General features: G+C 51.3%; 4 protein-coding genes across 4 annotated transcripts; 2 read left to right on the plus strand and 2 right to left on the minus strand.

Annotated features, from left to right (window-relative positions):
• Positions 1-255: 255 nt before the first annotated feature.
• LOC131092286 (uncharacterized) lies at positions 256-5,993 on the plus strand. Its single transcript, XM_058038929.1, has 5 exons — positions 256-360; positions 928-1,049; positions 2,881-2,979; positions 3,432-3,596; positions 4,991-5,993. The coding sequence occupies exons 1-5, from the start codon at positions 273-275 to the stop codon at positions 5,135-5,137; spliced, it is 621 nt and encodes a 206-aa protein (XP_057894912.1). The 5' UTR covers positions 256-272; the 3' UTR covers positions 5,138-5,993.
• A 492-nt stretch (positions 5,994-6,485) lies between these two features.
• Positions 6,486-10,315, minus strand: MRPL27 (mitochondrial ribosomal protein L27). Its single transcript, XM_058038930.1, has 4 exons — positions 10,252-10,315; positions 8,717-8,839; positions 7,922-7,989; positions 6,486-6,889 (listed from the first exon to the last, which is right to left on the minus strand). The coding sequence occupies exons 1-4, from the start codon at positions 10,271-10,273 to the stop codon at positions 6,683-6,685; spliced, it is 420 nt and encodes a 139-aa protein (XP_057894913.1). The 5' UTR covers positions 10,274-10,315; the 3' UTR covers positions 6,486-6,682.
• Positions 10,316-10,475: 160 nt separating this feature from the next.
• On the plus strand, positions 10,476-16,763 carry EME1 (essential meiotic structure-specific endonuclease 1). The gene is made up of 8 exons (XM_058039007.1): positions 10,476-11,139; positions 11,223-11,350; positions 11,528-11,620; positions 11,974-12,095; positions 12,290-12,422; positions 12,933-13,048; positions 14,075-14,264; positions 14,596-16,763. Exons 1-8 carry the CDS (start codon positions 10,476-10,478, stop codon positions 14,770-14,772), a joined length of 1,623 nt encoding a protein of 540 aa, XP_057894990.1. The 3' UTR covers positions 14,773-16,763.
• Positions 16,489-21,371, minus strand: LRRC59 (leucine rich repeat containing 59). The gene is made up of 7 exons (XM_058039008.1): positions 21,132-21,371; positions 20,727-20,786; positions 20,061-20,219; positions 19,654-19,758; positions 18,998-19,070; positions 18,307-18,480; positions 16,489-17,290 (listed from the first exon to the last, which is right to left on the minus strand). The coding sequence occupies exons 1-7, from the start codon at positions 21,234-21,236 to the stop codon at positions 17,046-17,048; spliced, it is 921 nt and encodes a 306-aa protein (XP_057894991.1). The 5' UTR covers positions 21,237-21,371; the 3' UTR covers positions 16,489-17,045.
• Between the last annotated feature and the right edge of the window lie 248 nt (positions 21,372-21,619).

The raw sequence follows: 21,619 nt of genomic DNA on the forward strand, positions 1-21,619 counted from the left end.
GCCTCCCGCGGCACAGGCCAGCCGTCCCTCTGCAGGAGCGGGGCCGCGCCGATGCCGGCAGTGACCCGCGGCCTGGCTGCCGCTCGGCCGGCACTCTGCGAGCCGCGCCACGAGGCCGGGGCACGGCGGCCGAGCCGGGCTGGCCCCGCCGCGAGTCCGAGGGGGAGCCCCGGGCGCGCCGCGCCGAGCGCGCTGTCTCGGGCCCCGCCCCGGCCCGCCCCTCGCGGGCTGCGGAGCGCGGGCGGCGGGCAGGGGCTGGCGGCGGGGTCGGGATGGCGCAGCCCGCGGAGGCCTCGGGCCACGCCGCGACCGCCAGCGCCAGCATGGACAACAACGTCCTGGCCATCGTCATCGCCGCCAGTGAGTGGCGGGCGGGGGCTCCGGCGGTGCCGGGAGCGAGGCGGGGGCGGCCGCCGGGCGGGATCGGCCTCTGCCGGTGCCTCCCGGGCTGTGCCGATAAGGCGATACCTGCGGACGGACGGGGGAGAGGTCGCTGCAGCAGCCGCTCCTAACCCGGGGGTTCCCGCTCTCTGGCGGGGCGGGTGGGCTCCGCGGATCCGCGGCTGGGCCGGGGGGGAGCCGCGGGCTCCCGGGAGACCGCAACACCGGCGAACCGGCCGTGCTGCTGAGGGAGCCGAGAGCGCCGGGCCAGAGGCGGTGGGTGCCGGCGCGGGTCCCCGCGGAGCGGTCTCTGCCGCCGCGGTCCAGGATGGGGTGAGCCCCTCCTGGCTCTGCAGGTCGTTCACCGTCTGGTAGGGAGAGAGATGCTGGGCAGAAAGGGGCTTTAGCGCTCTTGAGACGGGCAGCAGGTGGAATCGGCTTCTCGGGCTGCTCCGAGCGTCAGCCGCGGGGCGAGAGCGGGCGGCAGCGGGAGGCCCGCGGGCCCGTCGAAACACCGGCTCTCTCGCCTCTCCCGTCTCTCGGCAGCGGTGTCCACCTCCGTCTTCATTGTGGCGATCCTCATCCTGCTGCTGCTCTTGTACCACCGGGACCCCATGTGCTGCCAATTCCTCTGCTCCTGCCGCCTTTTCCAGACCCCCAGCCAGTATGTGAGTGTCCTCCGAGTCCTTCCTCTCTTCCTCCTGCCCACAAGTCCCCCTCTGTCCCCCAAGCTCCTGTTGCCTTGTGCTGAGTCTGTGGGGCTGCACCGCCAGGTTACTGTCCTGCAGCCTGGCTGGGATTGTTGATGGGTGTGGGTCCTCCAGGCAGAGCTGGGCTCTGCCTTCTCCTTGCTCCCACTCCATCCATCCATCCATCCATTCACCCACCCAGTCCTGCCCGGCTGTGCCATTGTGGTTCTCTCTCCAGGGCCCAACACTAAAAGGCTTCCCTGCTCTCCACACAGCTCGGGAGGGAGGTTCTCCTCCCCCTGCATAGTCGTGTGTGGGGTCGGGCTGTGCTTTATAGGAAGGGGCCCAGCAGGAAGGGAGCTGGAAGCTGAGGGCCAAGGCAGACAAAGCCACCCGCATCCCTGACAACTGGCTCTCTTGTGCACAGCTCCTGGGGAAGGAGCAGTGGGACACAAAGCCCTTTCGCTCACATCTGTAATTTCCTAGGGCTGCTTTCAACTAGGGAAGCTGATGGAAAAAGAGCAGCGTGTGTAGCCAGTGTTGCTTTTGTGGCAGTGACTGCCTGGGGAAAGCTCAGCCTCCAGAGCTGCTTTTGAGGGAAGGGCTGCAGGTACCACTTTGCAGTCCCTGGGAGAAGAGTGGGCATTCAGCCTCGCTAGCAAGGGATTGAGAGACTAGTGCTATGAAGGGCAAATCTAATAGTCCAGCACAGGCGAGAAGCCCCACCAGAAATCACAGTGGAAATAGGCTGCACGATGTCTCAGCTCCTTTCCCTCTGTTCCCTCCTGTTGCCTGCCCATGGCACACTTTGGGAGCGGGCCCTGCTGCTCTGCTCCCTGGCCCTGTGGAGCTGCTCTCTGAGGCAGTGTGGGATCTCCCTGGGCTCTGAGGTGGAAACTTTAAGCAGACATCTTGCCTTTAGCAAAGGACTGTGCAGAAGGATGGATGCAAAGAATTATGGAAGGAAAGGGAACATAAAATGTATTTCCTTCAGAAAAAGAGAAGCAGTTGTAGTGTGAGGCAGATTTTGTGCTGGAATAGTTGCACTGGTTTTGCTCATGAGTTATTGAACCCACAGTTGGGTGCTGTTTTCCTGCAGCTTCTGTAGTTGTGCTGTAGGGCCAAGACAAACAGCTCCTTGCTTGTTAAGAGCAACAGTAAATCCTCATCGTCCTCCCTGTGCATCCCTGGTTGCCCTGAGAGTCTTTGGGCTGGTTTCTGCTGGCAGAAATGGGGTTCTCTGAGAACAAGGTAAAGCAATGGCTCAAGTCCAGGCTCTGGCTCGAGGGGCTGTTCTCTGTGAACAGGATTTCTGCTCACTGTTGCTCAATACCTTGACAGGGAATCCAGTTTAACTGGAGCAAGACAGCTTGGGAACAGCACAACTATTGCCCTGTAGATTTGCTTGCTGCATTATCCTGAAATGACAATCTCAGTAGATAAGAGATAACAAATTCAGTAACCCTGAGCATGTGATGGAGCTCTTATCTACACCAGCGGAACAGTTGGGTTGTTTTATGTTGTACCCCAAAAAGAGATGGTTCCGCTGATTTCCAATGAAACCGTGCCCTGGGGCCCAGACTGTCCCTCGGGCTGTGCCCTGCTCCAGCTGGCTCCAGCCCTGTGCTGCCAGGGAAGATGTCCTGGAGCTCTTGGTGTCACTCAACAGGCAGGGGCTGCTGCCAGCACTGAGAGCTGCAGGAGGCAGCCACTGTTCCTCTGCCAGGGTCTTGCTGTCCCATGAGATGTGGTTGAGCTCTGCTCTCTGCTGGGAAGGATTCTGGCTATGCTCACGTCCTCCTCATTCCAGGACCGCCCCCCGCCCTACTTCAGCAGCAGCCAGCAGCTGGTGGGACCCCAGCGTGGAGCCTCACGGCTGGAGAGCCCTGCTGAGAACCCGGGCATGCAGGTGATGGCAGGGGCCCTGCTGGGAGCTGGGCGGGAACGCTGCTCACGGGCTTGGAGACAGACTCTGCTTATTGAGTTTGCCTGGGACAAAAGGTGCTGGGCAGCATCTTCTGGTGCTGTCCCTCAACGTTGGGAAGTGCTGCCAGTATGTAAAAACCCCAGGGTAAGGCAGCATGTCGAGGGAAGGAATGTTGCAGAGGATAGCACAGTGCCCTGAAGGGTTTGGGCGTGAAGTGCCAGTGGTAGATCCTGGGGGCTTGGGATCCTGCAGCACAGGTTGTGGTGTAATTGCCCCCTTGGAGGGTGGATATCCTCTCTGGGTGTTCAGAGGAGCCGACAAGTACCTACAGCTTTGAACCCTGAACCCTTAACTCAAGGCTGCACCAGGACATAAACTTCTAGTGATGAGAGGCACCATCACACTGACCCTTTTCTGGGCATGGACATTTCTAGGGAGACGAGCTGTTCTGTGTGGGAGCCCCCAGCACGTACCAGCTGCCGTCCTGGGAGCAGCCCCGCCTGCCCAGCTACGAGAGCGTGCGCAAGAAAGATCGCCAGCAGGAAATCCATCAGATGATTGCCAACAGGTTTGGGCTGTGGGCAGAGCCATCCCAGGAGGTGAGCTCCCCTCCCTGCACTGGGGGGCTGGCAGGAGCCCGTGGCAGTCACCACTGTGGTTCATTTCTGTGTCTCGCCTCACAGTTGGTGGTAGCTGAGGACTCTGTGCTCTGTGATTGCCTTCCCGATAGCTTTTATCTCTGGGAGAGCACAAAGTGTATCGGGAGGCTCCTTTGGTGTACATCTGTGCTGGTTAATGATCCATCTCTCCTCCCCCAGTGCATTTGCAGAAATGCCTGCGCCAGGAGGCAGGGCAGAGCCCCACGGAGAAATGGCAGGCTCTTCAGATCACCTGCTCCATACAAGTCCAGGCTGGGAGTGTTATTTTTGGATCTCTAAGGCTTTAATGGGTTCTTGCTTCCTTCTCCCTGCAGGACACTCCTGGGGACGTGCCTTGGTATTACCTTCAAATGTTTATGGCTTATTTATGAGCAGGAGGCTTTGCTTGGTATGATATTTAAGATTTGCACTCCCACAATATAAGAGGGAAAAGTGAGTGCATCCTGCCAAGTAGGTCCTGTGGCAGCATCCTGATATGCTCCCATTCAGAGACTTCATTGTCTGAAGCAGGACAAAAACTTTTGAAACCCTGAGTAAAGCATTAAAAGTTCACTGATTTACCTGGATTTTGAGCTCTTAAAGCTGTACCATAAAGCCTGGCATAGGTAGCCCTTGCCACTCAGTGTTTGGAGCTATTTCTAATGCCTGAAAAGTTCCAGCTTGATATAGTGGAAGGTGTCCCTGCCCATGCAGGGGTTGGAACTGGATGGTCTTTAAGGTCCCTTGCAACCCCAAACCATCCTGTAATTCTATGAAACCTGGGCATTGAGGGCACAGGAGAGTAAAGCTCCAAAGACAAGTAGTTTAGGAACAGCACTGAAAGCTCTTCCCACATCATCATCATGCCACTTCCTGTCACCTGTGGGGAGAAAGTTAGCACAGCTCTGCCAAAAGAAATGTGACAAGGCCTGGAGGTTCCTCTCTCTGTGCAGTGAGACTTGCTGCCAAACCTGGGTACAACACCTGGTTTGTAGGTACTTGTGTAAATCCTAGTCATTTTTATTAAGTCAAGGGAAAACAAATGCAGCTCTCTCCCAACAAAAGTCAAGTTTGTTCTGGCTTTCTGCCAAGTCCTTGAAAGGGAACAGGGAAGAGCAGGAACCTGGCAGAGTGTGAGGTGAGAATGTGTCTCTCAGCAGTTTGTGCCATGTTCCAGACTGATGCTCTCATCCCCAGGTGTTCCCCAGCCTACAGCTGGCTGTGCTGGGGGCCTGTGGGGGTTTCATTTCAGGCTGCTGGCAGTTGTGAGCATTTTCATCTCCTCTGTAAGAAGAGGTGGGATAATCTGGTTATTTCTGATCTGCTGTAATGCTCTTTTCCTCTCTCCTCAATAGATGCCACCTCCTTATGAGCATGCTCTGAGGCATCCTCCAGCTTTCTCAGGAACAGGAATGAGCTCAGAGACCTTGGACAGACATGGTGTTCCAGAGCCTTTCCACGCCCCCCTGAGCTACCAAACCCAGCGGAACACCGCGGTGTAAGCCTTGGCCTCAGTGTCCTGCTGCTCCCCGTGCTGGCAGCAGCTGAAGTGCCTGGGATTCCATTTTCCTCCACAGTGAACGGCCAAACCTTCACCCAGATCCACAACCACCTGAAACACAGGCAAGACCAAGCCAGCCACCCTCCTTGCAGCACAAGAACAACCACAGAGCCATTGCTGGGCACTGCACTGAGCAGAGGAACCAGGGACATCTGCTCACTCTGGCAAACACCAAAGGCAAAGCTGCTGGAGCTGCACAGGGCAAAGCCAAGGGGAATGTCTGCTGGGCCAGAGCTCCTCAGGAGCAGCATTTCACACCTCTGTGAGGCAGCACTGCTGGCTGTACAAGGGATCAGACCTCAGGCACTGGTGGTGTTGTGCTGCTTCACCTGTTTCTTAGGTTATCAAGTGCTTTACTGTGTCTGGATTACGTGCCAGGTGGAAATCTTCACCTGTGAATGGCACAAGGGATGTGCTTTGGAGCACTGCTGCATGCTCTGGCACCAGCAGCCTCTGTGGCTGGCAACAGCTCTGTACAGAGCCCACACGTGGATCTGGAGAGGTTCCCTGGGTTATACCCAAATACAGACCACCAAGGTGAACCATGGGACTGGATCTGCAGACAGGGAAAGGACAGATGCACAGACTGAACAGCTGGATCTACATGAAGATGTGAAGCACAGGTGGACACGTGGCTGACCCAGTTCACCTGGTCTTCTGCAGAGCAGAGGAATTGTCTAATGTCAACACCAGTGTCCTTACATTACTGATTTTGATAACTTGTTTTCTACTGCAGAGTCAATGTTTAAAATTGTTTACAAACCTGTAGATAAAATGAGATCAGTTTGGGCACAACACATTGGGGCTCCTTTATTTTGAGCAATACAAAAATGTCACATAATGACTCAAAAGGATGAGTATCCTGGATAATGCTTTATCATACACCTCCAGCTGCTGAGGCTTCAAATACTAGTCCAGATTTGGGCATCTTGCCAGGCCCCCTGAACTCAGCAATGAGTTAGAATTAGGCCTGAGAACTTGCCTCACATGGCCAGTGAATGGCACACTCAGATATTAAAGGTAAGCATTGAGGTGAGTGAGCTAGAGCAAAAAAATCCAGCTCCCAGGTACACAGCATAGGTGCATGTGGAAATCTGTTCTGTAGTATTGTGAATTAAGGAACAAACAGAACAGTAATGACTAAAAATGAGCAAAAATAGAGGGAATTATTAGCAGGACAAGTACTGAGACAAGAGTGATTGTACAGGGAATTCATCCAATGGCACAACAGACCAGGCTCTCCAGGTACTACATGACCATGGTAACACATTCCATGAGCAGCCAAGACCTTCAGCTGCCCCACAGCATTTATTAAACACTCATAAAAATGCCAGCAGGTGATCTCAGTGCCTGAACACAGATCACAGGCACTTCAGGAACAAAACCAAGTCCTAGACTGGTATCTTCAGAGCCACTCTTGTCCTCAGATGCCAGTATAGCTGCAGTGGTCTGTCCTTCCCATCCATGCCCAGGTGACACAGCAGGTTCACAGCATGTTGACGAGTTTGAAGCTTCCTACCTCTGTGGTAGGGACAACACTGATGAAAGTTTTATAAAGGACTGCTCCTTTGGGCAGCTGGCAGATCACATCCCTGCTCTCGCTGCTGCGGGGTGGGGGCACGTAGACCTCCTTGGTGTATCTCACAATGCCATCCTCCAGGGCATAGAGGGTCTTGTTCCGGCCCATCCCCACCTGGGAGAGGATGAGGAGCATTAGAAAGGAGAGGCTGGACATCCACAACTAAAGCAGATCTGATCATTGGTCTGCCTTGTTTGATATCCTGGCTTCAACAGCATCTGTTGCTTTATTTTTTAAAATAAAACCACACAACTTTATTGGAAAAAGGCTCCCAATATTCCCAGTTGGATTGTGCCTGGGCCAGTCTGACCCTCGCTGCTGGGCCAAAGGCAGCAACTGTGGTGTATCACCCCAGAGATACCTTGGCTTGCTGGTGGTTGCAGCTGGGCACTGAACAAGTCCAGGCTTGTTAGGAACCCCGTTTACCTCAGGAGGAATGGCTTCAGGCGATGGTGAAGAGAAAAAGGAGAGGATTCTGCTGGAGGGTTTAATGTCCAGAGGTTTATTCCATGGTTACAGAGGTCTGAACGTGAGCACCTGCTCCAACAGAATCCCGGCTGCATGGTCTGATCACCTTTTTAAGCTCAGGGACAGGGGGAGGGGAGGCACAGGTGAGCCACCAACCAGGTGAGAGGGGCAGGGTCTCAGGGGAAGATGACACCCAGACAGGCCAATGACCTCTGGGCATAGGGGCATCCTTTGAACTTGACCAACCACACGAGGCCTTGCTGGAATGTTCAGCCTGATTGACAGGACTGACTCAGCATGGGGGCAAGGGGGAAGGGAGAGAGGTATAGGCACACTTGGGGGAATGACCTGGAAGGCCAAAATGGGACATTACAGCACACCACAACACAACTTGCTTCCAGCAACCAGTTTGCAATGGTGCTCAGCATGAGACACGAGACACCCATTGCAGCCTGAAGCACAAGTGCCCAGTCAGGTCACAGAAGTGTTCTGGGACAGCAATCACTGCACACCTTCCCTGAGTCCCACCAACACAGCTGAGGCTCTGAGCAGGCTCTGTGACCAACCCCACACAACACAGGGATGAGCATTGAGAATGGGACTGAAAGAGAGGAGCAGTGAGTGTGGGGCTCAGGGGTAGCTGCTGTTCCCTGAGACACAGAGACAGAAAGGCCTTACGTGGGCGCCGGGGTGCCAGCGGATCAAGCGCTGCGTGGCCAAAATGTTCCCTGCGTGGACAAAGGCACCTGCAACACAGGGACACAGCCAGGCTGCAGAGAGAGAGCTCCCAGAGCCCTGGCAGAACACAAACGATTCTGGGACTGACAAATCCCACCTTTTGTAGGCATTTTCTAAGGAAAAATTTACTTGAAATGTTAAAAGCATCTGAACAAAAATGATGTTAGCAGGAAATAAAAGGGCGATGGACAGACCGTGGCAAAAAGTGAAATCTCTGAACAGATTGCTCCTAGGGTACAGGGCATTTTCTGGCTGCTGAAGGCATTTGTTTTACTACATTTACATTGAAATGTTTCCATCAGCAAAGCTAGTAATTATTAAGCACTCAACTGCAAGAATCTGCACTTTGGCTTCTGCTAAGCTTTGTAATTCTCTCCTTTGTAAACACTGGAAATGCTCAGTTTTTCCACTCGGTGTGGGGGGAAAGTGCAGTGCAGTTAGGAGGTGTCTCACAGTGTTCCCTCCTCCCGGGCTCTCTGGAGAGGCCAATTAGAACCAAAGTACATTTTCTGTAGGCAATTTTGGCTGGCAGCCGGCGGGCTGGTGGTGGGGGGAGCTGACTCACCCTGCCCTCCCACCACCAACCCTTGATCGGGAGCTTTCACTGATCCTCCCCTTCTCTCTCCTGGAAAAGCGCCCTGCCCACCTCTTCCTGACACACTCAACTACTGACACATATCGGGGAGAGAAGCTGCGAACAACCCAGTGAAATGCAAATAAGATACTGAGACCTACCTTCGGCTTTTTTGAAGCCATAGCGTTTCCCCGGGCTGCGGCCACCCAGGTTTTTCGAGCTGCCCCCACTTTTCTTAGAAGCCCATCTGACAGCAACCAGGCTTGGCTGGTGAGTGGTCAGAACTAGGTTAGGAGAAAGAACGTCAGCTGAAAAAACTATCACACATCATTCCTTCTGTCAGATGTAAAGGAAGACAGGCTTTAAAATTAAAGGCAAAGGAAAGCCCTGGGAGAAACAAAAAGTACTTCCAAGATAAATTAGACCAAAATGGCCTAAGTTCCTTGAAAAAAGGCCACATCTCAAATGCTGCTGCTGCTGCCCAGGTAAGAATCAAACTCTCAGCAAGCATGTTAAATCATGTGCACAAATTTCATGTGCACAAATTGAGTTTCATTCTTGTAAAATGCAGCACAGGTGTCGTTGCTTGCTGTGGATTGCTCCTACAGTGCTTTGAGGAAAGATGGGTTGTGATTTGTTTCAGTTTCCCCTTTGACCAAATGGCACTCACTCACACAGTTACACCCTGAAATCTTACAAATGAGGAAAATATATAAACATCTATGACCAGCTAGAAACAGTCTGAGGACTACCCAGAAGGAGTATAAAGGTTGGACTTGTTGGAGGTCTTTTCCAACAAAATGATTCTGTAATTCTATGATTAAAGGCTCTAAGAAGGAATACAGAGCCCTGGGAGTGGCTAAAAGGGAGTCTGAAGCACAGTGTTTTTCATTAATCCTCCCAGTTTCAGGGAAGTGTTTAAGATTGAACAGGGCTTGGAGCAACCTGGTCTAGTGAAAGGTGTCCCTTCCCATGGCAGGGGGTAGGAACTCGGTGATCTTTAAGTTTCCCCCCAACCCAAAATCTCTTCAGTACCACCTCTTATGCAGGTAGGAGACAAACCTGATTTTTCTGAATCCCTCTATTTAGCCCGTTAAGCAGCAGGTTAGTGCAGAACAGAGGTTATCTTGTTTCCTTAACCTGATCAAAACCACTGGTTTATCCTGACTAATTCATCACGGATACTCAGTGAGCTGGAAATGTCCCACCACTGCAAGTGTTCAAGCACAGGCTGGATAGGGCACCTGCTCTAATGGAAGGCATCTCTGCCCATGCAGGGAGTCGGGAAAGATGACTTTTAAGGTTCCTTCCAACCCAAACTTGTCCATAATTCTAATAAATACTGTTGAGGAAAGGGTACAAACCCCCATTAATTTCAGGACATGACCCACTAAGTAAAGCCTTCGGGACTTGACGATTTGTAGGAAATCAGACAAGACGAAGCATAGCTACAGTTTCACATACACAAGCCCGCCCATCGCCATCACCACAGCTCCGCCTCAGCTCCAAGCAAAAGCGAAAGCCTCGGCCTCACGCTATCGGTGGTGACATCCCACCAGGGGCGCGACGGCGCGCGGGGTGACCTCCCTGGGGCACCTTGTCCCGAGCTCATCCCTCCCGCTCCCGCCCTCAGAGGGTAACGAGCCGCCACAGGCCCGCACTCACTGCCCTCACTGCCCGCACTGCCCGCACTCACACAGCCGTCCCAGCGCCGCCATCTTGCTGGCGCCGCTCTCCCCGCCTCCGCCCGCTGGCAAGGCGACGCGCACGCGCGCTCGCTGGGCGGCGATTGGTCCGAACGCCAGCGAGAGCGCGCTCTCGGACCAATCGCCGCCCACTGCACGCGCCTCCGGGCCAACCAGCGGCCGGCGCGGGCTTTCCCCTCAGGCGGGCTCGGGTGCCCCTGAGGGGACGGGGGAGATGGCGGAGAGCGACTTGGGCTCTGAGAGCAGCGAGGAGGAGAACCTGCCCTCCTTCGCCTACCTGCTGCAGCCGTCCCCATGCCTCGGCGAGCCGAGCCGCCCGCGGTCGCCATCTCCTAAGCCTGAAGTGGCAGAGGTTGTCAAGATGGTGAGCAGCGGGAGCGAAGAGGGGATGGACGTCGTCCCTTTGCACGAGAGGGTCAAGATGAGGGTGGGAGCGGAGCCTGAGCCCTTCAGCCTGGGCGCTGATGATGAAGGAGAGGCGTCTGGGATTTGTGCTAGCGGTGACCTGATGGCTCCTGGGAGCGAAGGGCTTCGGCAAGACCTGACGCCGTCTGGAGAAGTAGCTTGTGGTAGTGAGACTGGTACACGCAGTGTTGAGAGATCCCCCTTGTGCTCCTTGCCAGTCGACTCTGACGGGCCTGGCAGCCCCCCGGTAAGCAGAGAAAGGCCAGAAACATCGCTCCCTCTCAAGAAGCGACAATATAGTCAGAAGGAACGGGAGGCAATCTGCCAGAATGTATGGCAGAGAAGGAAAGAGCAAGAAGCAAAGAGGAGGAAGCAGGAGGAGGAGAAAGAGAGGAAGAGAGCCGTTGCCAAGATGCTGAAAGCTCAGCGGCCAGGAGAGTGCCAGAAATACATAACAGTGGTGCTGGATCCAGGTAGTTGTCCTCACAGCCTGCTGCTGCCTTGTACTGACTGTTGTCTCCTCTCTCTGGAGGCCTGACCCATGAATCGATTTCAGTCATCTTACAGGTGGAAGGTGGCGAGCAGATCCTTAGTGCTTTGCAGGCTGCCAATTATTCCTGTGTGTTTGAGAACCACGCTGTTCCCTGCAGCATCACCTGGAGGAGAAAGACAGTGACATCACAGGTATGTGAGCAAAATTTTTATAATCTCCTCCTTTTCCTCATGTGTTATTTGTGGTCATTAGTAATTGTATTTAGCAACCCAAGTGAACACCCTCTAATTTCCCTGCTCAGAGATCTGAGTGGGAGTCTGAGTGAATTCTAAACAGACTGTGGCCTGTTTGTTTTCATATCTGAACAGATGGGAGGAGGAGATGAATGGACAGAAGAACCAAATGTTCTGGTTCTGCTTGGCTTGGAGGAGTTTTTGTCCATGGCTCACAGCTACAAGCAAGTGAGAATGCTTATGACTTTTGTGTTCCTGAACATGCCTTGATGTCAAACCAGTGTTTTGCCATCCCTCTTAGTGGCAGGAAGGTTTTGGTGTGGGTGGAATGCAGGGTTTCACTGAAACAGAAATCTGGGCGTAGAAGCCATTAATGGGCTGTATAATGCAAAGTTCTGACAAGCTTTCTTCACTAGTTAAAATTTTTCACACATTCCTCTGAAGAGTTACATTGTTACATCAAGTGAGTTTATTTTTTTTTCCTTCTTTCTGCAGACCTACAACCAGAGCAATAATTTGCTGTGCTTCTCTGTATACCTCAACATTGTTTAACTCCTTGTGTTTCCCATTCATCTTTGTAGAATGCTGATGGCTGTGCAGAAAGGCAGAAGGAGACCCTGCAGAGCTATGTGGCTCACATGATGGAGAGAATGCCTGGGAGAATTCTGGCTCTGGCAGTAGTTGGAGTAGAAAATTATTTCAGGTCAGACTTCTTCCCTCCAAATGTTTCTGTGTTTGCTCTGGTCTTGAAAAATGCCGTAGGTGTTCATGTTAATTCTTTCTAGCAAAGCCTGGAGTACAAGAGGTATTCCCAGAACGGCTCCAGCACTTTTTGTACAGAAACAGAAGCAAAGGTCCATCCAGACTGCCACCCCAGTCTTACCTGACTCTTTTTAGGTCTCTTCAAGTTCAGCCAAAACAAAGGCTGCGACAGACAGCAGCAAGTGGGAATCAAGAGAAACGGGGAGAAAGGAGAAAAAAGGAAGCTAAGGATTCTAGCTTGGACTTATCCAGAATGGATGTGAAAGAAGTGAGTGCTTTTAAAACACATGCAGCCATCATCTGTTGTCTCCCAGTATTTGAACATTTGACCCAGTCACACAATTTTGTACATGGGAGTACGTGGCTTTCCTTGTTCATTTGTCCATCAGTCTATGGGCAGAGCTCTTTGGGTTCAGCTCCCCACTGCTCAGTCATGTGCCTGCTCCCACAGAGGCTGATGTGTCTCATTCTCCTGGATACTGATGTCAGCCACAACACCTCTTGCCCTTCAGGGCCCATTGGCCAATGCCACTGGTGGTGGCTTGTTCATAACAAGGGCCACAGGGGAGTGAGGCAGCTTAGAGGACACTGAGGTGATATTAACTGTCAGGAGACAGACTGCCTCTAAATATTTCAGTGTCTTAACTGTTCCCAAAATGGAGAGTGCAGGTTCTTGTCCTACAGCAGGACGTTTGTGACCCTTTTCTGCTTCAGACAAATATGGAATTTGATGCAGCAAGACTGATTGTGCCATTTGTTGTTCCCATTGGTGATACAGGCCCTGGTGGATCTGCAGCTGAGCACACAAGTCCAAATCAGCATTTTTGAGAGCAGTGAGGAGCTTGGGGAATATGCCACTATGTTCACCAAAGCTGTGGCTGAAGCACCATACAAGTGAGTAAGCAGAGGAGATTTGGAGAGGCTGCACTTTGAGCTACTGGGAAGGAATAGCAGGTACAACACAGGGTACAATGGTTCCTAAAGGTGCAGGTGACAGAGCATCTGCTCTTGCAGCTCCTCCAACAAAGGACTTGTTCTTGAAATTGATGTCCTGCCCACAGAGGGGTCAGGACAAACCCTGATTTCATAGTCCCAGGCTGGTTTGGGTTGGAAGGGACCTTAAAGATCATCTAACCCAACCCCCTGCCATGGGCAGGCACATCTTCCATTCCACAGGGCTGCTTAGTGCTCCATCTAACCTGACATTGAATGCTTCCAGGGATGGCATCCACAACTTCCTGGAGTATCTGCAGCTTCTTTGGGCAATTTATTCTGGTGCCTCACTACCTTCAGCTCTCACACTGGAGCCTTGACATCAAGTAGAGCTCTTGTTCTGAGTCAGATTTTTGGAGTGGAAAGGGAATGCGAGTAGGGTTAGCTCTTAGAGTGCCAGCTTTTCTTCTTCAGTGTGTAATGAAGAGACATGCCTGAGAATGAACCATTTGATTCTTTCCATTGATGAGGGAGGACAGCAGCTTGTTGCACAGTGATAGCTAAGAAAGCCATCTTGCACAGTCTCATGCAATCCTGGCATTCCTGTCACAGCAGCTGCTGGATTTTCATGTCAGCCATGACAAGAGATGAGCTGTCATTAAAAATGACATCTAAAAGTGCTTTGTTATGGTTGACAGCCAGAAGGTGAATTCTTGTTTACCACTTTGTCTGCAAGTTGGCTTGTGTCAGGATTGCTGCTGAGTATGGGATTGTTGATATTTCAGGAGCAATCTGGGTCTTAAAGAAATTGTTAGTGCATGTAACGAAAACAGGGTCAAATTATTCATGTTTCCTTTGATGCCAGTTGTGTCTCTGACAGCTCAAATGAGGGATGGCACTCTGGCTCTGTGACAACAGATGGCAGGGACAGGATTTTCTTCACAGCCTCATTGTCTCATTTGCTTCCTCATTCCTTGTTCTCCCTAGGCGAGAGCGAGAGAACACAGGGTTCTCTTTCTACTTGGAGAAGGACTGTTGCAGAGGGGTGAAGGTGGATCCTTCTGGAAAGGGTCTCTTGAAAGTTTGGAAGAGGCAGATACAGCAATTTAACCGTGTCAGCTCTGAGATGGCTGAGGCTATCGTGTCTGCCTACCCTTCTCCTCAGCTTCTGATCCAGGTGAGGATGCCTCAGGGATACCCAGCACTGTGTGCAGGCAGCCAGGGAGTGGAAGAAATAATTTAATCAGTATTAAATGAGACACAGTGATTCTCCATGAGCGGTTCAGTAAGTTAACGAAGGAACCGATTCCTTGGCATCCACTGGTCTGGCTTCCCACTGAGGGAGCAGCACTGGCTTCACTCTCCAAGCTCACAGATGGGACTTGGGCGGAGACCAGGTGAAAAATGAGTGTACATTGTGGAAGGGCAGAGCAGGTACAGGTGCATAGCTTTGATTGGTTTGTTGAGCAGTGGATGCCAGCGGGTGATGCCGTTGTTGTTGCTTCCAGGCCTACGAGCGGTGCTCCTCGGAGCAGGAGCGGGAGAACATGCTGGCCAACATCGCCGTGCACCGCGGCGAGGGCGTCACGGCCACCGCCCGCCGCGTCGGGCCCGAGCTGTCCCGCCGCATCTACCTGCACATGACTTCCCACGACCCCGACCTCTGTCTGGATTTCACTGGCTAGCACCGGGAAAAAGGGTTGTACTGTTCAGTTAAGTGTTCCATTTTGGATTTCGCTGGGTAGCTCCAGGGAATAAGGGTTTTTACCATTTGTCTGGTCAAGTTTTCAGTTTTCTTCTGTGAAGAAGTGCTTAGATAACACTCAATGATCCCTGTTTAAAGACTTGAAACGCATTAAGACTTTATTGTAGAAGGAAAAAAGTTGGATAAAGTTGCTGAATAGCAGGAGTTTACACAAGAAAGGTGGTGAACATCTTCCCTAAGCACGAGTTGCACACAGCTTATAGTACTGATGTTGTTTTGTTTTTCTATAAAATAAATAATTTTGAAGAATAACCTTTGCTTCTAAATAATGGTGTCTTGAATATAGACAGGTATGTCCTCTGTTAAAAGGAATACTTCCTGTTGCTCTCCTGAACTGCAAGGACTTACCTTCTCCCTCCTTTGGGACAAATCCTGAAGCTGGAGCAACCTGGTGCTGCCCCCCCAGCACCTGCTCTAGCGAGGTGAAAGAACTTTACCTCACAAATAGCCTCTCATTGTTCCGCTGTAGCAGATGGGAATGAGTAAGACTAATTTTCAGATACAAGTTTAGAGTGCTCTGATTCAGTCTCCAGACAGCCTAATCTACAGAAGGTCTTGAAATCTGATTATATGTGCTGGAATTATGAGGTCTAAACAGTTGGCAGAAAAAGCTTCCTTTTAATTAGATTGGGGACCACGGCCTGTCCGTGCAGCCACCAGCACTTGTGTACACACAAGGACAGTTGAGGGTTTTTGTAACAGCATTGCTGAGAATTAAACTGCATCCCATGTGTGGAAGTTAACTCTTTGGAACCCTGCTGCCTCCAGTGGAAAAATCCCTACCTGCCCTGCTTGCTCTAGGCACCCAGCTGGAGCCCTGGCCTGACCAGAAGTGCTGCTAACCCCAATCTATAAATTGTATAAGCCCATGCTCACCAACCTATGTAGCACTCATCTAAATGTTGGCAGGAAGGGCTGCATGGAGGAATCATTGCTTTAGATGCTGTTTGTAATTTTCCTGAACATTTCTGGATAGAGGGTAAGGATCTTTTAAAGAATGGGATGAGCTAGGCACCCAAAGCAAAGCTTAAAGGTGTTTGAAGGAAGCTTTGGGAACATGCACCCTCCTGAGGCAGAGGCACCCCTTCATTCCTTTAATCTGACACTTGTGCTGCTGCTCTCTCCTGGGCCATATTCAGGGAACCACGATCTTATCATCGGGTTACAGAAAAATGAGGGTTTAATGCTGTGATAGGTATGAGAGGAGGGAACAATTCTGGACACCAGTGTGAATGTCTCAGTGGAGTCCGTAGCACAGATATTCTCTGAAACTTGCACTTCATTTTAAGAACTCACAAAGCTCTTAAGGATATGAAAAACTTCTGCTCGATGGAAGTTAAGGAAATTTTAAAATGAATTTTAAATAATTTTTAAGGAAATTCGAAATAATTCACAGACCATTGCAGAGGTGAGTTTTCCTCTTGAGATACAAACCACCAAACCTCCCAGCCTTTCCCCAGCCCCGAGGCCTCCCGTTCCTGCCAGCAGTGCTCCCACAGCGCCGCCCAGCGCTGCTTCCGCAGCTGCAGCAGGCAGGAATTACTCCCGTGTACTTGGCAATCATTTGTGGCTGTTCCTAAAAGGCCTAATTAAAATGAAAACTATGTTAATAACATAAACATCCAGTTCAGACAAATTGCCATGAAAACTATTGTATTGAAAATTTTCAGCTTCTTTCAATAGCACATCAGCCTCTTTGCTCCAACACAAGGATGCACAGCCATCCCACATGCCTGTAATTGGTCCTGGAGTGTGGCCTTAGTGTATTATTCCCATACAGCCATACCACCATTTTTAGCACAAACAGAAATGAGAGCAAGGAATGGATATGTATTAAAAACCTTCCACCTCTAGCTCAGAGCTACAGCTGTCTCACCCAGATGATGTGAGGGCTGCTTGTTCCCATTCCTATAGACTGTCAGCTTCCTGTGCCTCACAATCCTGGTGGACACAACTTGGAGGCAAGGAGTGGTAACAAGTTTAGGTTAATGTGCACAAATAATGGGAGTTACAGGCCGACTGAGAGACATGCACAACAAAGATAGTTTAACAATAGCTCTGCTCTGTGGAGTGGACCAGCAAGCCAACGCTGACTGGTTCAAAGCAGTTTCATCAGAACACAATTCCATAGGAATTCTGGCTGCGTAGATGGTGGAAGGAGATGCTGATGAAGCAAATGCCCACCCAGGACAATCACTGGTGCGAGTTGTGCTGTAGCATGTTCTGCAGGGTTTTGTGGTTCTGCAGAGCAGCCACCACGTCCTCGTAGAGGGTGTTGACACTGACACACAGAGGTTGATGCTGCAGCTCCGTCAGCTTGCAGGCAGCCAGGGTGCAGAGGATGCAGAAGAGCACAAAGAGCAGCACTCTCAGCACTGACCGTGACCACGAGGCCTTGTGCCGGGCAGGCTGAGGGGGACGGGAGCTGGAGGCCGGCTCTGCAGTGAGAACGTGAACAGGACACAACGTGAGGAATGAACCAACAACAACAGGCTACGCTCACAAACAAACTGTTCAGGTAAGTGTTGGGAGTTTAGTTCAAGCATGGCTTAAAGAAAAAGGCCATGAAGCCATACAATTGAGAGAAAAGTAAAAGGTAGTTGCAAAGCAGTTCCAAAGCAGTTCCCAGCCTGATTTCTATAAACAATTAGACTCTCTCAGGCATCATTGTATAAACAATAAGGTTCTCAGGCAGTCTTCCCATAACAAGCAAAACACCCTCTCTGGGAAAAGATGGCACCCTGGGAACAGATATGGAAGTTTTGGGAACCTTTCATATCACAGTGGGAACACTGGTTTTATTTTGTGTAAACAATTAGCGGTATTGTAAAACAAAAGGTGTGGTTAGAGTTTTCTCTGTTAGCCTATCATGAACCTGGATTTTGGACTATGCATGAAGTCCGTTAACACTATTATTTAAACTGGCTGATCGATCAATAAACCGAGTCCGATGCATCACAGGATGGTCGTTCTCCCCTCATTTCAACAGGTAAGATACTTAATCCTCTGCTGCAGTTGGCTTTTGTTGTGAATTTTCATCACTTAGCTCTGATAAATAAGTAGATGTGCAGGATGTAACTGCTTAGAATGAAAAGTTTCAGATCCAGTTTCATGGGCAGCAGTGAAGGGGGTGTAAAGCACCTCTGCGTTGCACAAGATCTGATTAAGCAAATGTAGCTCAGTAGACTTAAGAAAAAAATGAGTGGAGGGAAGTTCTCATTAGGAACAGCTGGAGAACTTCATGACTTGCAGCTTTACAGTTCATGGTAACACAGGAAAAGGGGGAAAGGGCACAGCAGCAGAGTTTATGAGAACTCCTGTAAGTTCCACTCTGCCCTCTCCCACCATCTTCCAGTGTCCCAGCACCTGGGCTGCATGAAAGCAATTCTGGCAGCAGCACAATCTAATGACAATGAAACCTGACACAATCCCACCCAAAACAGACACTACTTACTTCGGGTGTGCACTGTTTCCTTTTTAGTTTTCTTTTCCATCTCCTGTTTTGCAGCTTTCTGAGCATCGTACTCTCGCCTTCTGCGCTCCTTCTCCTCTGCCTTCTCTCGCTTCCGCAGTTCTCTCTCCAGAGCCTCCTTTGCTCGCTGTTCTGCTTCACGCTTCTTCTCCATTTCTGGGGGTTAACAGCAAGTTTTTCCCTTTTATGCAAAGCGGTGTCACTGCCATTTTCCTTATTACCTTATTATCCCAACTGGAATGAGGAAACCAATTAAACAGCAAGTTTCTCCCTTTTATGCAAAGTGTTGTCACTGCCATTTTCCTTATTACCTTATTATCCCAACTGGAATGAGGAAACCCATAAACAACTATCCTCTTTTATTATCATTTTATTTAGTAATACATACCTTGCATTTTGCTATGCTTTTCTTTCATGTTTTATAGGTAACCTATAGCACATTCCTTCTAGAGATTTAACTATTCCTCAGGCCAAGAAATCACATACACTACCCCCCTGCTATATTTCTCCCTCCAGCCCTTTTACCCTACTATTCCCTGAGTACTTTGGGTTGAGGTGGCTACAAGTATGTGTTAGATGACAATTTATTAGATGGTGATCAGAATGTTTGGGTGTGTTAGACAGACCAAGAGCAGTCCTCAGCAGACAGCACGTGGGGGCTCTTTGTCCCTACCTCTCTCTGCCTGGAGTTTCCGCTGCCGTTGTTGATCTTGCTCAGACTGGATTGCTTTCATGTGCTGCAGTACCTGAAACAGCCAAGAAAACAACCTGAGGGCTGTGCAGAAGCCTAGAAGCACAGTCAGTTCAGAACACAACAGATGGAGTGTGGCTGAGGACAGGCAGCTGGGGCTGACCCTCAACCCTCACCTATCCCTACAGCTACGGCTCTGAAAAGAACTCATAACTTATGTGAGTCTCTGTTAAAAAACAAATCTTTGCATTAAAAACAAACATGGCAAACTGGTGCTCAGTGATTCAGAGGATCACAGAACATTTCTATTTATGTTTGCCAGAACTTCTCCAGAGGTTTTTGTACTATCAGCACAGGCATGGATTACTATGTCTGATTATGCCTCCTTTCTTGGCAACCAGCATTTAAATCCTCTCTTAACTCCACAAATGGAGAAGCATCCTCCTCAGTCAGGTGTTTGCTCTCCACAGACACAGCAGTAGGGGAGTCAGTGCAGTGGACCTGCACCTCACTCCCTGAGGTGTGGAAGAAACTTCTGGGTCCTGCAGCAGCTGCCCAGCTTGCTAAGCAAACAGAGGAAGAATCACTCAAAGCCATGAAAGGAAAAAAATAAATTAGAATAAAACGAGACTCCTTACCTTGACAGCAGCCTGCTTACACTGCTTCTCATCCAGACAGTCTCCTGCTACTTTCGCCAGGACAGGATCCAGGGGGTTGTCCTTCAGATCCAGCCACTTCAGGTTCTGCAAAAAGGCACAAAGGGAAGGCTGTAAGAGCACAGCAGTCTTGGAATTAATTAAGAGATCCAAAGCAGAAGGAAAGAACTGCTTAGTTTTCACATTAATGAAACAGGTAGAGAAGATGAGCAGAGATGTTTTCAATAGACTGAGAGGATTTTTACTGGGCTGCAGTGCAGACCCAGCTGAATTTTGAAATGGGTAGTCAGCAGGATGGATGCTTCACCAGAGAAATCAACTTGAGCAGGATCACAAGACCCTGGGCTGCATCCCAAAGCTTTACGTAACTGCCCAGCAAACAGTTTTACCTTGAGCTGTGCAAAGCTGACCGGCAGGGTGACCAAGCGGTTGTTCAGGAGGTCCAAGTGCTGCAGATTCACCAGGCGGCCGAAGTCCAAGGGCAGCTGTTGCAACCGATTTTTACTCAAATCCAGTTTCACCAGATGCATCAAACTGCAGAAGTCTGACTAAAACCCAAACAAAGAAAACCCAGAGGAAGCTGGTCAGCACCCTTATGGAGGAACCTAAGTGGAGACAGCCTGCACCTCAAATCAGGCACAAATCCTTGACTTGCTACAGGACTGTGATGGAGGAAAATCGCTCTCCTCCTCTGCCTTGGAAGATGGAGGTGAGACACAGTGGGACAGATAAGACAGACCGAGAAGGTTATGGATGACAATATGACAGGAACAAACCCAAGTCTCCTCTGCTGATGAAACTTCTCTGTATTCACCTGGGGACGCTCTGGAAGGAATGTACTGCAATCTTCACACAGTGCAACCCTGTACTCTCTCCTGCCTCAGCCAAATCCACTGCCAGCACTGACCTGTCACTGACAACTGAGTCATTCAGCCACCCCAGGGCAGCGAAAGTGCCAGTTCCACAGTGCCTGGTAAGCCTCTACTGAAGCACCAGCTATCTTTCCAAACATTTCCCAGCAGACTGATCTCCACGGAGGCTCTCTAGCACCTTACCGGCAAGGAAACGAGGTTGTTACAGGACAAATCCAAGACAGTAGCTTTCGGAAGAGCAGCCTGAAAGACAAATAAGGCACTGAATGAACATGGACATTCACCCGACCCCCTCTGACACCTGTTCTGCTTCGGCCTCTGCGGTTTCTCCCGCGTCAGTCTATCCATCCCCCGCGGCTGCTCCACGGTCACGTCATCTCCGGATCCATCTCTGTGTCAAAAAGGTTCTTATCCCAGGACAGCAGTAACTAGCGGCCGCCGGGCCCGCGGGACACAGAACCTCACTGCTTTAAACACCTGCAGGCCAGGTCACAAGCCCCCAGCACACCCGGCTGCCCTACGCTGCCCCTTCCCGGGGCCGGGAGCCGCTCCCCACCCCCTCCGGGGTCCCTGCGGCCGGAGACTCACCAGCTCCCGCACCGGCACTTCATTCAGGTCGCAGAGGCTCAGGTCCAGCTCGTTCCCGTCCAGCTTGTCCTTCAGGCTGAGCCCCTTCCCGCTGCCCCGCGACATGGCTCCGTCGGCGGCTGCCCACGGGAGATGCGGCTCGGCACGGGGAGACAGCGCGGCTCGGTTCGGAGCGGCTCAGCCCAGCCCAGCACGGCCCGGCCCGTCCCGGCGTGGCACGGCCCGGCCCCGCCAGCCACTTCCGCGGCCACGTCCGCGCGGGGCCCGGCAGCCGCCGCCGCGGGGCCGAGCGCGCCCCTGCCGGCCCGGAGCGGGGCCGCACCGCCCGCGCACGCACCGGCACCGCCGAGCACCGGCACGTCGCCCTGAGAGAGGATGTTACCTGGTGTTTGATCTCTGCGTGCTTTCAAACCTAAGCAAAAAGAAATGAGATTTAGTCCCCGAGCGGAGAGCAGCTAATAGGGTCTAAGCGCTGTCTTAGAAAGACG

This window comes from Melospiza georgiana, chromosome 21 (assembly GCF_028018845.1).
Source record: "Melospiza georgiana isolate bMelGeo1 chromosome 21, bMelGeo1.pri, whole genome shotgun sequence".
Taxonomy (NCBI): domain Eukaryota; kingdom Metazoa; phylum Chordata; class Aves; order Passeriformes; family Passerellidae; genus Melospiza; species Melospiza georgiana.

Bases quoted from the DNA above. Each gene is read 5' to 3' on its own strand.
- LRRC59 (XM_058039008.1), bottom strand. From the start codon at position 21,236: ATGTCGCGGGGCAGCGGGAAGGGGCTCAGCCTGAAGGACAAGCTGGAC. The intron at 20,787-21,131 runs GTGAGTCTCCGG...TTTGTCTTTCAG, and splicing joins AAGTGCCGGTGCGGGAGCTG to GCTGCTCTTCCGAAAGCTAC. The intron at 19,071-19,653 runs GTAAGGAGTCTC...TGGCTGTTTCAG, and splicing joins GTAAGCAGGCTGCTGTCAAG to GTACTGCAGCACATGAAAGC.
- LOC131092286 (XM_058038929.1), top strand. From the start codon at position 273: ATGGCGCAGCCCGCGGAGGCCTCGGGCCACGCCGCGACCGCCAGCGCC. The intron at 361-927 runs GTGAGTGGCGGG...GTCTCTCGGCAG, and splicing joins GGCCATCGTCATCGCCGCCA to CGGTGTCCACCTCCGTCTTC. The intron at 2,980-3,431 runs GTGATGGCAGGG...GGACATTTCTAG, and splicing joins CTGAGAACCCGGGCATGCAG to GGAGACGAGCTGTTCTGTGT.
- MRPL27 (XM_058038930.1), bottom strand. From the start codon at position 10,273: ATGGCGGCGCTGGGACGGCTGT. The intron at 7,990-8,716 runs GTAGGTCTCAGT...CCTGTGTTGCAG, and splicing joins TGGCTTCAAAAAAGCCGAAG to GTGCCTTTGTCCACGCAGGG. The intron at 6,890-7,921 runs GTAAGGCCTTTC...ATCCTCTCCCAG, and splicing joins GCTGGCACCCCGGCGCCCAC to GTGGGGATGGGCCGGAACAA.
- EME1 (XM_058039007.1), top strand. From the start codon at position 10,476: ATGGCGGAGAGCGACTTGGGCTCTGAGAGCAGCGAGGAGGAGAACCTG. The intron at 11,140-11,222 runs GTAGTTGTCCTC...AATCGATTTCAG, and splicing joins AACAGTGGTGCTGGATCCAG to TCATCTTACAGGTGGAAGGT. The intron at 14,265-14,595 runs GTGAGGATGCCT...TGTTGCTTCCAG, and splicing joins CTCCTCAGCTTCTGATCCAG to GCCTACGAGCGGTGCTCCTC.